Source organism: Apodemus sylvaticus, chromosome 19, assembly GCF_947179515.1.
Source record: "Apodemus sylvaticus chromosome 19, mApoSyl1.1, whole genome shotgun sequence".
Lineage (NCBI taxonomy): Eukaryota > Metazoa > Chordata > Mammalia > Rodentia > Muridae > Apodemus > Apodemus sylvaticus.
In genome coordinates, this window is record NC_067490.1 from 17,192,965 (window position 1) to 17,209,403 (window position 16,439).

A 16,439-nucleotide genomic window follows, 5' to 3' on the forward strand; every position below is an offset into this window, starting at 1 on the left:
CCGATGCTTATATATGCCAGACCAAACAGCTGGTCTACCCCAAGGAAGTGGGTTAGCAAGAGGCTGGCAGTCCAGAGCACCGCAGAAAAGCTCTCCTTCGAGCCTGCTACTTTTTGCATTCTGTTAAGATAGCCACCAGAGGGGAGGCCATACGGATGGGGTGCAGCCTGGTGCCAGATGGTGAGGAGTGAGGAAGAGACTCCATCTCCCGACACTAAAAATGAATGCCCTCTGGAGAGCTCCAGGCACCAACACCGGAAGTTGCTTCTACCATCCAAATCTCTTCTTCCCACTTGAGGTTGCGGGGGACGGATGCCCTGATTTCTACAGTGCTCAAAACAGAAGCGCTTTTAATCTTTCACCAAACACTCAAAGGGATGATGATACACGCCTTGAGTCAGTTCCCCTTCTTGGGAAGAGTGTTTGCTTATTGAATTAGACACTCTAAACAGGGACAACCTGTTCCTGGGTTTCAGCCGGACCAGGCTTTAGGAAGAGCACATCCTGCTCTGACTTTCACTATATCAAGACATTTTACTAACAGTTACCCTAGCTTTTCAAGGAGCCACTCAATGAGTTTTCCCAAGTCATGTTTTCCCACATAGTTCATTGTCTAAGAGAGAAAAGGATACACGTCTTCATCAGGGTTTCTATTGCTGCACAAAACACCATACCCAAGAAGCAAGATGGGGAGGAAAGGGTTGATTCAGCTTACACTTCCACATTGCTGTTCATCACCAAAGGAAGTCAGGACTGGAACTCACAAAGGGTAGGAACCTGGAGGCAGGAGCTGATACAGAGGCCATGGAGGGGTGCTGTTTACTGGCTTGCTTTTTTTATAGAACCCAGAAGTACCAGCCCAGGGATGGCACCACCCACAATGGGCTGGGTCCTCTCCCCTTGATCACTAATGGAGAAAATGCCCCACAGCTGGGTCTCATGGAGGCATTCCCTCTAGGGAGTCTCCTTTCTCTGTGAGGACTCCAGTTTGTGTCAAGTTGACACACAAAGCCAGCCAGCACAAGAAGCACAAAGGGAAACTGTGGCTCGAGGAAACATTCGCCTCTCAAACACTTCAGCTTCTTAGACTGCAGTCTTGCGTCCTCTCCAAAGTTCCCGGTCTTCTATCAGTAAATATGCCCAAGCTCCTCCCTCTTTAAGTCATTTTAAGGGGACACAAACCTGGAACCTTCGAACACAAAGACAACCTCCAGATTCTCTTACTGTGGCTTCCTTCTCGTGGATATGGTTATGGTCAAGAGGGAAGAGAGGTCGACGAGCCTGACCCATCACATGGGACCTGTTATTTCTGAATATGGAGTTTATTGAGACAGCAAGAAAAGTAGGGAATGGAACCACGCTGTCCACAACTTCTGGGGGCCTCCTTTACCTTAAGACTAGCACTGTAGTTAGGATTGAACTGAAGGGCAACTTTAGTGGTGTGCATTCTAACTTTATGAACAGAAAACTCAGAACCCGCTGTAACCACAGCCCTACGGGAGTGCTCTGTAGCTTCCAAAACAACCCTTTTAAATTTAAGAAGCCAACGCTTGTGGGGTTTTTCACAGGTGTTTTAGGGAAACCCCGTAACAGGCAGAATTTACAGCTGCAAGGTAGGCTCAGATCCAGCCCTCTTCCAAAGAATCCATCTACCGCCCTGTAAGATAAACCTCATAAATGTCACGTTTACCTTGCAACCCAAACCCTTTTGGAATGGCTGGGGCTCAGTCTACGTTTAGCCAAGTCATGGTGGGGCTTTACATGTTACCAGCCAGTGCTAAGTGTGAGGAGTGATCACAGTTAGTGTGCAAACCTGTCTGTAGCCTTTTTCTTTTGAATCTAAGTCACCAAAGCCACTGGGAGGTACGCTGTAGCTCACATTACATTAGGGGTCACATTTCCCAGTGGGATTAAGTGGCCTATTCTGATAAAAACAAACTTCATTTCTCAAACACAACAACACAGACAAAATGCTGGTTGCATAATAGATTCTTTTCCAATTATATCCTAGCTAAAAGCAAGGCAGATGGCCTACAGAGCTTAACAAAAATACAGACCCCCAGTGAGTACGTTGTTTTACTGATATTCTTAGAACTGTCTTCTAGGATCAGGCTGTAGATTAAGAGAACTGTTTCCTGTGTAAGAACTATAACCATCCATTCTTATCAAAAATCGGAACCTAGACTGCCAATCTCCTTCGAGAACAGCCTCAATTAGCATCCATCAAAGGTACACTTTCTAATTTCAGAGAAATTTATTTTATTATCTGTTTGCATTGCTGGTATGACAGATGCTCAAGCCTTTCAGATTTCAAAATGACTGGGAGTCAATCTGTCACAGCTCCTTCAGTCTCTGTCACCTGGAGACAGCTATTGGTCTTCCAGAGCTGGCTTGGGATTGTATTTAGCGTTAGGGCTGGTTTGGGTCTTTGACTAAGAACAACCTCAAGAACATTCATCGTGAGGAAGATACATTACACCCTTGACATGTCAAAGAAAACCCAAGACCTAGGGTACACCCTGACAATATCAGTGGAGTGGAGCAGAGCAGGATTTTTAAAACGGTAATGAAAACGCCATAGCTTCACGACAGCCAATCCAAGACCAGAAGGAACAAGAGTTAAAGACCCAGTGGACCAATCAGGAAGATTTCATTATGGTTACTTCTTTAACGCAGTGGTTCTCAATCTTCCTAATACAGTTCCTCATGTTGTGGTGATTCCCCCATCACCACCATACAATTATTTTTGCTGCTACTTCATAACTGTAATTTTGCTGTTATGAATCATAATGTAAATAACTGTGATTTCCAATAACAGTAGGCAAACCCTGTGAAGGGTCATTTGATTTCCCAGGGGGGTCGTAACCCAGAGGTTGAGAACCTCTGATTTAGCAATTTGCTTCTTTATTTTCTTTCTTTTTTTTTTAAGCTTTATTTTTTTTATGTATATGAATAGTAGCTGTACAGATAGATAATCGAGAGTCTCCATGTGGTTGCTGGGAATTGAACTCAGTACCTTTGGAAGAACAGTCATTGCTCTTAACCTCTGAGCCATCCCACCAGCCCACTTCTCTGTTTTCTTAAATCATACATTTCCTGTCACTTTCACCTGTTGGTAACCCCTAACAATTTGGCGCAAGGTGCTTATGGGAACTAAAAGAAACGCTTAAAAGTGATACCTCTTCCCCTCTACCCCATACCCGTGCCCACCCCATCTGTATCCGTACGCTCACACCATGTTTTCACGGCAACGGGGATATTTGTAGGTTTTCAATCATAAGCGGTCTTCCCTTTAACCAGGATATAAAATTGGGGAAAATCTGTTTTGCCTACGCCGTTCCCTCAGAGAACGAAGCTCACTGAATCACAACAGGCCACTTAGCTTCTACTGGGAGGTCTACCTTCCAACCAGGACTGCAGTGCAGCATTACAGTGAGAGCTCGGCCAGGCCAGCTTGTCTCGTGCCTGTCACCTTCAGGATGGGGGAATTCCACGCCCCATCGCCACCTTATTATAAGTGATGACAGTGTCGTCTCTTTGAGGCCACACTAGAGAACAGCAAGAAGGAAGACATTCTGAGAGGAGTGGCTGGCCACCCTGAAGTGTCACAGGTGGTCCCCTGGGATGTGATTAAGTCCCCACCCCAGGACCAGTCCGTTTGGAATCTGCATCCTCACCAGAACCCTCCTCTGCAGAGATGCTGCAGTGGATTTAGAGTCTAAAGCTTGTTGGAAACCAGGGACATTTCACGTCTGCCTCTCTCCACAGTGAAAGTAGAAGCTTAAGATAATTATCTCTCACCCTCACAAAGCAACTAGTATTTACCAGTCACTGAGAAATGAAAGGTCAAAATGTCAAAACCATAAAACCACAAAGGCACATAAAAGCTAGCCATATAAGCTATCTTGCCAAGGGTGTTCTGACTGGAGGATCACCTGGTGTTAGTTTGCAAATCGGACCGGACTTCACAGTAATACGTAATTAACCTTTCACACTTTGGGTCTCCCGCATTATTTTTTTTTTTAGGTGCTTAAGTGTTAACAAGTCACAGAATAGCCACGTAGGTCCCAAAGGTTATATTTGGTACATTACAAAGGTAATCTCGGGGTCGGAAATGTAACTTCCTAGAGAGACTGTGATAGGTCCTGTTTATTAAATATCTTCTATGAAGGTAACTTATCAGGGACTGTTTGACTAAAAGATTTTCTTTGCTGCATTTCTAGACAACTAAAAATTTTTTAAACGTATATCAGACTAGCGTAGTGGGTACACATTTGTCATCCATCACTGTCATCTGGGACTGAGGCAGGAGGCTGGCAAGTGTAAGGCCAGCCTGAGTTACATAGGAAACTCCTGTCCAATAAATAAATAAACATTCATATGTATATAAACTTACTAGCAGAGTACTAGGTAAGATGCATTCATCATCTATTTTAATATTAGTTGACTTCAGAAAACTAAATGCTACAAACACAACACGACAAGATACGTGCACATAACTGGTCAGACAAAGCCGCTCCTCTTTAGCCTAAGGAGATCCAAGCAAGACTCCAAATTCTCGAAGTGGAATCCCCCAAGTTGCGCGAAGGCTACATCGTCTCTCGTGAATGCCAAGCCCTCTCCAAGGAACATAGCGCAAGTTCCAAGTTCTGACTGAAATCTCCTCCTCAAGAATGCTAGTTTGGAGCTGGGGGTGGAGCTCAGTTAGTAGGATGCTTGCCTAGCTTACATGAAGCCAAGCCCTCGGTTTGATCCCCAGTACCCCACAAACCGCGCATCTGTAATCCTTGGAGAGGGGTGTGGAGGCAAAGGCGGGAATATTAGCTGCGCAGTTAATACACAGCTACCTATGGCTTTCTCATCCCGCCTAGAGTAAGACCCTACCTCAGAAAGAAAGGGAGGAGAGAGGGAGAATGCAGGGGGGGAGATGTGTGTGTGTGTGAGAGAGAGAGAGAGAGGAAGGGATAGAGGGAAAGAGAGAAGGTGAGAGAGAGGGAGGGAGAGGGAGAGATGCCAGTTTAGACTGATGCCAGAATATTAGCTTTCTCGATCCCCAAAGAAGGTATTGCTACATCCCAGACCACATACAGGCTACCCTTGCAGCACCGAGCCCACTACTGGAGAGTGAGGCTGTACCTGGCTTTCTCCGTGGTTCCGGCCGCTCTCGGCTCTGAGGATGGATTTGGGCTTTCGGGACTTGAAGTTGCCCATACTTGTTCTCAGCACTCCATCCACCGGTGGGGTCTGTTCTACATGCTGCTGGGCCTCGTGGGAGGGTGGGGCGAGCTCGTCTATGCGAGCGGCCACCTGTGGGTAGTTCTCTTTATTGTCTTCATCTCTGGAGAAAAAAAAAAAAAAGACCCAATTTAGAATACACCCGAAATGGAATAAATCTGTTTTGAAATGAGCTACTGGAATTCACCAGGCTGTCTTCAAAGGGAGCCCAGATACAAACAATTTTATAGGCTTAAAAACCAAAAAGAGCCGGGCGGTAGTGGCATACGCCTGTAACCCCAGCACTCTGGGAGGCAGAGGCAGGCAGATTTCTGAGTTCAAGGCCAGCCTGGTCTACAAAGTGAGTTCCAGGACAGTCAGGGCTATACAGAGAAACCCTGTCTCAAAAAAAAAAAAAAAAAAAAAAAAAAAACAAATCCAAAAACAATAAATAAATAAATAAATAAATAAACCAAAAAATGTGAATGTCATTCTTGTTTTGTTTTTTCCGTTTTGTTGTTGTTGTTGTTGCTTTTTGTTTGTTTTGATTTGATTTGATAGTTTTAATTTTTTAGTCAGGATCTCTTATATCCCAGACTCACCTTGAACTCACTATTACTCAAAGGTGACCTTGTACTTCCCTTCCTGTCTTTCCTCCTGCACCCACCAAAAGCTAGGATTACAGGCGTGTCCCACCATCCTTGTTTCAAGGTCAGAGAACTGAACCCAGGGCCTCAGACGAACTGAGGACAGTCCCAAGAATTTCATTCTTCGTATCACTCTTTCTTCCTGGTCTTCACTTGAAAACGCTTGAAATCCCCCTGGGGATCCTATTTCCCTCCCACATTCACAAGGTGAGACCTTCAGGTTATGTCCTGAGATCCCAAATTTGTAGATTAGGATTCTAAAGCTCTGTGGTTAAAGAGCTGGCGCGGGTAGCAGACAGACCAACTTAAACACTCCCAGAATGATGGAGCGGGTCCCAGTCTCTTAGGCTGAATCCTATGCCCTGGCTAAGAGAGTGTGCCTCATGGATCTGTTTGGAGAGGAGGCAAGTCACCCAGGCAAGTTTTTAAGTCCAGTGATAACTTTTCCCTAACCGGGCGTTTGAGGGGAGGGGAGGGGAGGGGGCGGAGCAACGCCAGGATTGGCGGTCCTGAGCATGGGCTGAGGGCAGAAAGCAAGGGGCATGAATAAATGTATTCGAAACAGCTAAAGTGGCGTCTCAGGTAGAATATCCAACAAGTGGGTTAGTAACTGGGGGGAAATAATAGTGCTGGGGGTCCAACTGATAACAAACTTTTCTTCTATGTCACCAAAGGCTTTGGACATGACCAGTCAGGGCTGGGAACTGAACCCACTCTAGTAACGTGTACGGCTTGTACTGGGACATTGCGGAGCGCTAAGCGGCTAGCTACTCGTGTTCTTTCCAGAGAAAGAAATGAACAGCATCTTTTACAGAAAACGTCTGTTCCTCATTCAGGTAGGAATCTGAAACCCCCGATAACAAAGTCTGAGACGTTCAGCATGTTTGGTGAATATCGAAGGGCGCGTTGTCGAATTTAACGGAGAAGGTCCCAGTACAAGGCTCTCTTCCGGGGATCTCAAAGCTTACACGCAGGAAACTTTCCCGAGGAGATGAGAACCTCTGGAAGAGGATGTTCGGATTCAGAAAGCCAGATGCCCGATCCAGAGGGTCTACTTTTCTCACAGATCAGAACCAAGGTTGAGATATACCTGAGCCCAGAGCAGTCGTCTTCGTCTTCATGTACAGAGACCGTATCTTCGTCACACCTGAGGCAAAAGGGAGAACGGCTTGTCAGATACAAACACCTGCTGCAGTACAAGCAGCACAAAAGTCTAGAATGGTGTCAAGGCTGGCGTGGGAAAATGATAAAACGCGAAAAACAGAACAACACTCAGCTCCGATGCCTGACGTCAGCCGGGCAACAATACAGAACCAACATGCTCGCCAAAGCTCGTGAGCTGAAAACTCTGAACTACCTGTAACTTTTCACCTCCATAGCTCGGTCTCCTAAGCAAACGGTTCTCAACCTTCCCAATGCTCCGACCCTCTCATACAGTTCCTCGCGTTGTGCTGACCCCCCAATCATACATTCATTTTGTTGCTTCTTCATAACTGTAATTTGGCTACTGTAATGAATCAAATTACCAATATCTGATAGACAGGATATCTGACATGGGGACCTCTGTGAAACAGTCAAACCCCAAAGGGGTCTCGACCCACAGGTTGAGAAACACCTGATCTAAGCTAGCAGGATCTCACTAATGCAAAGGTGCTCCCAGCAGGGGAATACCAGCCACCAAGAAGAGTGCTCTCAAAAGAGATCCCATATCTCTGTACCAGGCACTCTGTCGGGTTCCCCAAGCTACAGCAACCACTGGCCTTGGACATTATCCTTCCTTTTCACAAGGCTACCTAATTAGCCAGAGGAAAAAGGCTTGGCTCTTCTGCGTTGAAAAAAAAAAATCCCTGGTGCCTCCAACTCCCTGGGGGAATCTAGAGTAAGAGTGTTGTTCTCTGTAAGTAGGAGGGAGTCTCTGTTCCTCTTCCTAGCCATTCACCCTGCCCCACCCAGACCCACCCAGGAACATTTTCCCATCTTCCATTCCTGTTCACCCTTCACTGGCCAAAACCAGAAGGTACCAGCTCTGAAGGGGAACCTTCCCAGGCAGATTCACACACACACACACACACACACACACTCCTGTGCCTCCGAGATGCTTTGGTTTCTTACGGCATGAAGCATCTGTGGACACAAACTATACTTATAAAATAACTACAATTCATTTTCTAGAGACACCGTGGAGGCTCCCGAGCACACAGCATTGCTTCCTTCCAGAGGATGCTCAAAGAATCCTCGGTTTTAGAGTGACTTAGCTCCCTAGGCAAAACAACTGAGCAGTTTAAACAACCAAAAAGATGAGTATTTACTAAGCCTTTGACTGCTTCCCAGGCGCTCAATTTGCCTTTTGTGATGGTTGAGAGTCAATGTAACAAGAGTTTCTGGATTATGTTAATTGATTTGGAAAGACCCAACCTGATTGTGGGCACCACACCAGGGGCTTATCTTCCAGACTAGATACAATGTAGTCAGCCTCCTCAAGATACAATGTAGTCAACCTCCTCAAACTCCTGCCTTGCGCTGTTCCCACCATGATGGACTGCCCCCTCAGACCGTGAGCTGAAATAAATCCTTCCCTAAGTTGTTGTTGTCCATTTGTCTGGCCACAGCAAGACGAAAAGTCGAACCAATATGTCTTATGTTTTCTAGGGTTAAGGGCCAACCTGTTCGTTTTATTTCAATATCCAATTCACCAAGGTATGTGTGTGACAGAATATCAAATTCCTATTAAAGATATTAACTGTGAATGCCCCCTTTCCTACCTCTTTCTGTTCTTGATTTGGACATTAGACACAGCTATAGTAAGTTAGACATATCTATATTCAAGTTAGTCATATCGACATTCAAGCTAGCCATACTTAAACTCAAAGTAACATTTCTAAAGGATACGAGATTTTAGAAAGGTCTGGATCCTGTTCTGAGAAAATTGGAGGCGAAAATAAAACAAATAAACACATACGTGCAAAGATAATACAGCAGCGCTCACGTTACCTTCAATAGCATATTTAAATATTCATCACTGGAAATGCTGTATAATTAGCCCACAAAATTAACTCAAGAAAGCTTCCCTTCCCTTACAGCCTCTTTTTAAATGATGGCTTTTGTAGTGAATTACACAAAGGCCAGGTACAGGCTTGAACCCTCTTTATCTGACAAAATATTCTGTTCCCTCTGGCAATAAAATAAAGTTAGCCGAGTTAACAAAAATGCTCGTTTTGACTGAATAATCTAAACTACTTTGCACGCTCAAGTGTTTGACTACTAACAGTCTATTTATCTCGTGAAAAAGAGCAGTTAAGCATCCAAGTTTCACAGTCTCATTCGTCAGTATTCACGCACAGCTCAGTGGCGTAGGCTCTATAACGTGAACAACGCCGTTTCCCAAGAGTAAAACAGAAGAAGCCACAGACTATAGAAACCTAGAATCCTCAGTTCTAAGAACTAGGGTTCAACCCACGGTCCCAGCCCAGAGTTCAGCCAATGCTGCTACCTGGAGACTGGGCGGTAATATGTTTCCCCTCTGTGAGTTACTGTTTTCTCCTCCAAGCATGATGGCCTGAAGATGGAAATTCAGCACCAGAACCAACAGAGGGGTAAGTGCTTTGTGGGCCATGAAAGCTGGACCAAATTAGTAGAGGCGAAATATCTCCTAACCAACGGCCAATTGCCACTTGGGAGATACAAACTTAAGATCCTTGGCCCAGTGGTGGAAATCACAGACCTCAGAGCCCAACCCTGCTCTTTGCTTGGGGTAGAAAATTCTCAGTTGCTTTCTTGGGGACCATCAACTCTTACTCAGTCAGCATCTCATTTTTGTCCTCTCCCAGGAGGGCCTTACAAAAGAACAATACCGATAAGCCCACTTCTGAAACTGGATTCTGCCATGCCAAAGCTATGAACCTGCTCTCCATGTCTGGAAGGCCATCAACTCAGACTAAGAGGCTCCCTGACAGAGCACAGTGTTCTCTTACAATCCTGTAGTGCCGAACGGGAGCTTGAGAGCCCATGCATTTTCTGATTTCCCTCGTAGGTCCTCGAAACTGAAAAATATCATATTAGGCGAGGCAGTCTAGGCTCACAAAAGCAGACACTGTATATGAGGATCCTGACTTTTATATGAGTGCATTTGTGTAGGACCGGGTAGGGTAGAGGTTGGGAAACTAGAGACGTTTCACAAGAGGGAAAAGAATAGAAGATACGGACAGATGAGGAAAAGCAGGCACAGAAGGATGAGGGGGTGGGGTAGAGGAAGACAAGGATATATGAGAACACTACAGGAGAACCTGTTATTTAGATACTAACTTAAACTCAAAAGGAAAACAAAATACCCCATCATGGTGATGGCTATTTGGAAGTATGGCATGTTGCATAAATATTTGTAATCAATTAGGAATCTGACAGAAAGAAATTTCAAAAATCTCGCAATAAAGTAGCGTGTCCTGATGCTTGTCAGACTGCACCCCAGCCCAGCTGATCTCCACAAGGCGCCTCTCTACCAACATTATACAGCCTGTGTTCTTAGGCAGAATAGAAAATGCCAGCAAGGCAGACTTAAAGGCTGCTTCTTGGATGTCACTGAAATCCCATGTCCCGGTGGGACCAGACTGTGATGGAGAATGGTTTTCTCATGGTTGGCGACGGTGAAAAGGGAAAAGAAAATATTAAAGACACTTCCAGCAAGTGATTCCCCGGTAGCTCTCCTCAGCAGACTAAGTCAGTGGGCCCTTCACTTGCAATTGTCTGGGCTTGGCTGCGACATCCCCAACCTGTGCCTCTTCCCCCTCTTTTACTTTTGCTCCCTCTGCCAAGCACAAACAAAAGAAAGCGGTGCCTAGGTCACAGTCCACATGACCATCCACACCTTCTCAGTCCAGCCTGATCTTAGGAAGGAATACCGCCCTAGGGAGACCAAGTTAATGTCCAAGATTCCAAGACTCTACTCCAGGGAACCTCACTAGTTCCTAATCCACATCTTGAAGATCACAGACAAAAGTCACATGACATTGCCAGTCCATATTCCCAGAGGCTCAGGAGGCAGGAGAGCCAGACTTCTTGGAATAATGGTAGCTAAAGGTATGTCCGTGAGAAGTTATCTTCTCTGGTTAAACAGGAAGAGAGGCTCCAGTTTGCCTGGATGGAGGAGAAACATTGTACCCCTGCAACATCGTACCCCTGCAACATCGACTGGAGTCTGCTCATCTCAGCCAGGCCCGGCCTCAGCCCCATACAGCTCTGAGGGTAGGATGTGAAACTGTGTAATAGGGCAGGTTGCCTGTAGGGTTCTGTTATTTTGAAACGTCTCTTGTGATCCAGCCTGATCTGAAACTATGTAGAGTAGCCTAAGATGACCTTGAACTCCAGTCTGACCCTCTGGTCTCTACCACCAAGTGCTGGAGATATCAGTATTCATCACCACCACCATCCACTTTTATTTGGTGCTCGGAATCAAACCCAGGGCATCATGCATGCTAAGCCATACCCCCAGCCCTGTAATGTAAACTTTTTTTATTTTTACTTTATGAGCATTGGTGTTTTGCCTACATGCATGTCTGTGTGAAGGTATCAGATCCCCTGGAACTAGAGTTACAGACAGTTATGAGAGGCCACATGGGTGCTGGGAATTGAACCCTGGTCCTCTGGAAAAGCAGCCGGTGCTCTTAACCCACTGGGCCATCTCTCCAGCTTCTTGTAATGTAGACTTTTAAGCAGGGCAGCCCAGCCGGCTTAACTAATATGTTTCTAAAATGTTGTCATCTAACTGTTTCTAGAACCCCAGCTACCTCTGACCTGACTCCCATCCAAATACCCATTCTGGGTCGTCTCTTAGCCTGGGGGGGGGGGGGTCTAGAACTTTCACAAAATCCAATCTCTTTCCCAGGTGGTAGTTTATCAGTTCATTCTGGAAGCCAACGCTTAGAGGCTACTGAGCAGAACTTTTGCAAAGGAGGCACCACTCTAAATACAGTGACCTAGTAGCAGACTTTAAAAACAGCACATCTTGAAAAGATGCTATAGATGTGACAAAAGGTTAAGGCCACTCTGATGTTGGGGGCCGGGGGAGCTATAGAGCAAGTGAGTTCAATTTACCCAGATACGCACAGGCATTTCAAGGCCCGAGAAAAACCAAGAGGAGGATCCTGCTCTTGATTCCTAATTCCACTCTTCCTTTGACTCTTTCCAAGACCTCCAGCTGAGGAGACAGAGACATGGCCCAACTGGACATTGTCTTATGAAGACCTGAATGTGAATCCTCAGTTACCACTTTCAAATCAGTCCATATAAAGTCCCGGAAATGGGGATGGAGGGAGACTGGGGGATCCCCAGAGCTTATTGGTCAATCTTAACCCATCATAAACTCCAAGTTCATTAAGAGATAAGGTTGAATGAGATCAAAGGAGACATAAGATGTTAACCTCTGACCTCCAAAGGCTCCCTCATGCCCACACTGTATGAGTGCACACTTGGCACAGACACACACATACACACACATATACACACACACATACACACATACACAAGCACATGCACACACACACAAGTGCACGCACACACACACATAAATAATCACAACTGGCCAGGCAGCATCCTTTCAAATTGGACTATCTGATAAAATAACTCATAGGAAACTCTAATGACTGCTTGGATGTGCCTTCCAAGGCACAGAGTTTTTAATTTCCATTTTGATAAGGATCAATACCAGAGGCTTGAACCAAAGGGAGGCTTCTCCTGGTGGAATTTCAGTGGCCTGGGGAGGGGACACCGGACATGGGTGGAGCCGGGAGCCAGAGGACCTTTACCTCTCAGGAACACTGAAAAGGAAAGGGCCTCCTCAGCACAGACTAATGTCTCACCTAAACACTTCCAGGACACCTGCGATGTCTGTGTCTTAGGATCTCCCCCTCTGGTCCTGCTGGGTACCCACAGATCCAGGAACAGGTTCATATTATTGAGAGGAGAAGACAGAAAATGTTCCATTGTTTACAACCACCAGTTTAGGATGCCCCTCATCTGAGCTGCGTCACACCTGTGGTGCTTTGGATGCGTTGTAAGTTCCTTAGATTCTTGCATTAGCCAGATGGCTTCCCAGACACTACTCACAGCCTTTTAAAAGGGACCTCTGTCACTTCTCTGATCTTATGCAACCAGAACTCCTTGGGGAGTATCCAGTGACAAGACACTGAGAATCTCCCCAGCATTTACCCATAACACACACACACACACACACACACACACACACACACACACACCACTATAAGAAAGCTAGAACTAAAAATCTCCATCTTGAAACCCCTGGACGTGTGACTGGCTGACTCTAGAAATTCAGCCACACAACACAACGCTCCCAAGAATCAGGCCCAGAAACCGTGTGATGCCAGAGAGCCCAGCAGAGGAAAAGAGAGGTGTTACCTGACCACTTATCCAGGAAATGCAGGCCTCATCCTTGGCCCGCAGATATCTCCCCACCTCTCTCTCTCTCTCTCCCTCTCTCTCTCTCTCTCTCTCTCTCTGAGAGAGACAAAGTGACAAGTCAATGTCACTACCAAGACCAGAGTCCCAGTGGGCAGGCCATAGTTTGTCTTCAAAAGTCAACCGGTCTTTATTTTAAAGAGACCCCACTTAGACGACCTCCAAGCAGGATACTAAGTCAGTAGCAAAACAGACAAGCAAAGGCGCATGGGGAAGAGGCCCCGGGAAGCACAGTGGGACCTCAGTCCTCCCTCTCCAGGTCTCTGCAACAGTGGCAGGATCCGAAAGCCAAAAGATGCTCTTCTCCTTGTCCAGGTATCTTTAGCTAACAGCTCCCAAGCCACTTGTGGCCTCTGATGATTCTCTTAAGTAGTGGGATACACAACTTTGCACACACACACACACATACACACACACCCTGCTGCAAAGCTTTTACCGAGTAGCTTTTACCCAAAGGTCCCAGATGTAAAACACTAATTTCCCTATGATAAAATGGCTAAATGGAATACATATAGTTTATGTTCTCAGTTCTATGTAAATCACATACAGTGCCAGCAATAACTACTCCACATTCACTTCTAATATATAAATTCTATTATTAAGAAAATGCTAAAAGAAGAGATGACCAGAATAAAAATGAAGCACTATATATATCAACACACACATACACACACACAAATGTGGGCTGACCTGGAATAAAATATTATTTCCGTCCCTCCACTATGAACTGTTAGTAGGTTGTTAGGCAAGGCGTTTCTCTGTAGTCACATTATTGTGGTCAGACGAGAAAAATTGCAAAAAAAAAAAAAAAGGCATCTAGAAAAGTTTACCGCACTGTGTCTTAAAAATCTGTACACACGGAAAGGGGAGATGAGTTTACCCTGTTTAAATATGCTGGAATTAAACACCAGCTCTCTCACATCCGTCTATTTGGGGCAAATGTACACAGCGTACACGCCATGAAAACTGGCACTCATGTTGGCAAAATATAACCAACCCAGCTTCCCTTCTGACATGTCACATAGATTTCTTTTTTTTTTTTAAGCCGAGCTCCAAGATTGCATATTTTGGGGCCCGGAGCCTCCCGCAGCAATCAAGCTAGGTTTATTACTACCCCCTCCCTGCACCCCACTCTCCCACCCCCCTGGAGCTGCCAAAATACTGGCTGCAACCTGTGTGAGGTTTGTGGGGCCCCGCCAGCTTCACAGCCTCAGGTTCCAGGAGACAATGCATCTCCTGGAAAGAGGGATTGGGGACTGGGGTGGGGTGGGGGTGGAGTGGGGTGGCAAAGGGAGGGGGATACCTTCACCATAGTTGCTTCAGAGACAGGAATGCGAGTCGATTGTAATGGTAAGAAGCACTTACTCAGTTACAGCGGCGCCGCCGAAGGAATTATCCTGAAGGCTGAAACAGAAACAAGAGAACATGAGCCAAGTCCGGCCGGGGAGCCGTCTCCCTAATTGCTCTCCCCGAGTTAGAGCACGCACACAAACATGGCATTGCCAGGCAAGTCTTAGGGCTCGCCCGGCACGCTTGCTCTACCTTGGGCTGCTGTCTGCACATGCTCCTGACGACACCCCCAGCAGGGGCCCAGCGGCACCGGCGAACCACAAAGCCCAGCAGCCCGCGAGGCTGCGGGGACGATGGGGCGGGGCGGGCGCGGCGGTGGTGGCGCGCGAGCGACTGGGGCTTCAGCCTCAAGAACCTGGAGCTGCTCTGCACAACCCTGGTAGCCAGCTAGGAGCTACAGGGAGTCCAAGCTGCGTGATCCTGCCACTTCAGCCTCGGCTGGCAATACAGACTATCCACCCCCCACCCTCCACCTACTCCCCACCCCCCACCCCCAGTGGATGCAGTGCCCGCCTCCCATGCCTTGTTACCTCCCCAGCCCCCAGCCCTCCCTGGGGATGCAAACGTGCAAAGATGCTTCTGTCGCTTTTCCTAAAAGCAAGCCAGGATCGAGAAGGGGGCGGGGGGGGGGGGGGATACGGGTGCTGAGTTTTGACTTATTTTCACTGTGCGTTGGTTTTTATTGCCTAGAACAAAAGAGGCTCCCAAGGGCGGTCTGCATCCCCACAGGTCGGTCTGCGCTCTTGTTATTTTACTCTGCTGGAGGAAGTGCCCAGCGCCGCACCACAGAGCCGTGAATGAGCCAATGCAGGACGAGGGTAGAATGCTTTAGCTGGTGCTTAGGACGCCCTGCAAGGCGGGGAGATGGATTCCTACACCCACAGCAGCCCCGCACCTTCACAAAGGACGGAGTGACAACGCAACAAACGTTCCCTTTGATGGAGTCCGCTCTGTTGGGGAAAGGGAGGGCCGGCCGGCCCCACCCCCACCCCCACCCCGCTTTATTCTTGCTTGGGGATGTTTACCCTACCCTGTTCTCATTGTCCATGTTTCCTGACATGTTGCCCTTGACCTGGAATAAACAGTTGTCTGAAAAAGACCTGTCTCTGAACTCTGAACTACGAATGCATGATCCTATGACACTTAACGTGTTGAACTACACTATGCATGTGTTCTTAATCCTGCTGTCCCATGAAACTAGGTTCTAGATGGCAGGCACTTCAGCCTGTTTATGACAATGTGGAATCTAATTACAGGATATCTCCCTGTCCTCAGAGCTGAAGACTGTCACTTTCCCAAAAGCCCCTGCGCTCAGGGGCTGTGGTGCCCATTCTGGGTAGTCCGGTGTGGACAAAGACCAGCCGTTTGGTTGTGTAAACACCTCCAGTGATTCATCTAGGATGGGAAGGAACAACGCTTTCAACTGAGAAACAGCAGTTGATCTGAAAATGCTGTGGACCCATTGAAAATGTAATGAACCCTCTGAGAGGCCCGACAAGCAGCTGAAAGAGTCAGATGCAAATACTAGCACCGAGCCAATGGACAGAAGCCCCGGACCCCTGTGGATGAACTGGGAAAATGCTGGGAGATGAACCAGAGAGCAGCCCCATGGGAAGACCTGACCTGGACGCAGCCAGAGATCTCTGACACTGAGCCACCAACCAGGCAGCACACACCAGCTGATATGAGCTCCCAGCACAGAGACAGCAGAGGACTGCCGGGTCTGGACTCAGTGAGAGAAGATGCACCTAACCCTGGAGA

General features: G+C 46.9%; 1 protein-coding gene across 3 annotated transcripts in view; it reads right to left on the bottom strand.

Moving 5' to 3' along the window:
* The window catches only part of Fam13c (family with sequence similarity 13 member C), a 113,445-nt gene extending 98,452 nt beyond the window's left edge, over positions 1-14,993 (bottom strand). For 2 of the 3 annotated variants that reach the window (XM_052164160.1, XM_052164159.1), the window contains exons 1-3: positions 14,694-14,755; positions 6,952-7,008; positions 5,137-5,338 (exon numbers count right to left, since the gene is read on the bottom strand). In XM_052164160.1, coding sequence (XP_052020120.1) covers positions 5,137-5,338; positions 6,952-7,008; positions 14,694-14,755 — 321 coding nt within the window. Of the gene's footprint in view, positions 1-5,136; positions 5,339-6,951; positions 7,009-14,693; positions 14,756-14,870 lie in introns of those variants that run through there. The other variant, XM_052164161.1, reaches the window with a different exon arrangement.
* Positions 14,994-16,439: the final 1,446 nt, after the last annotated feature.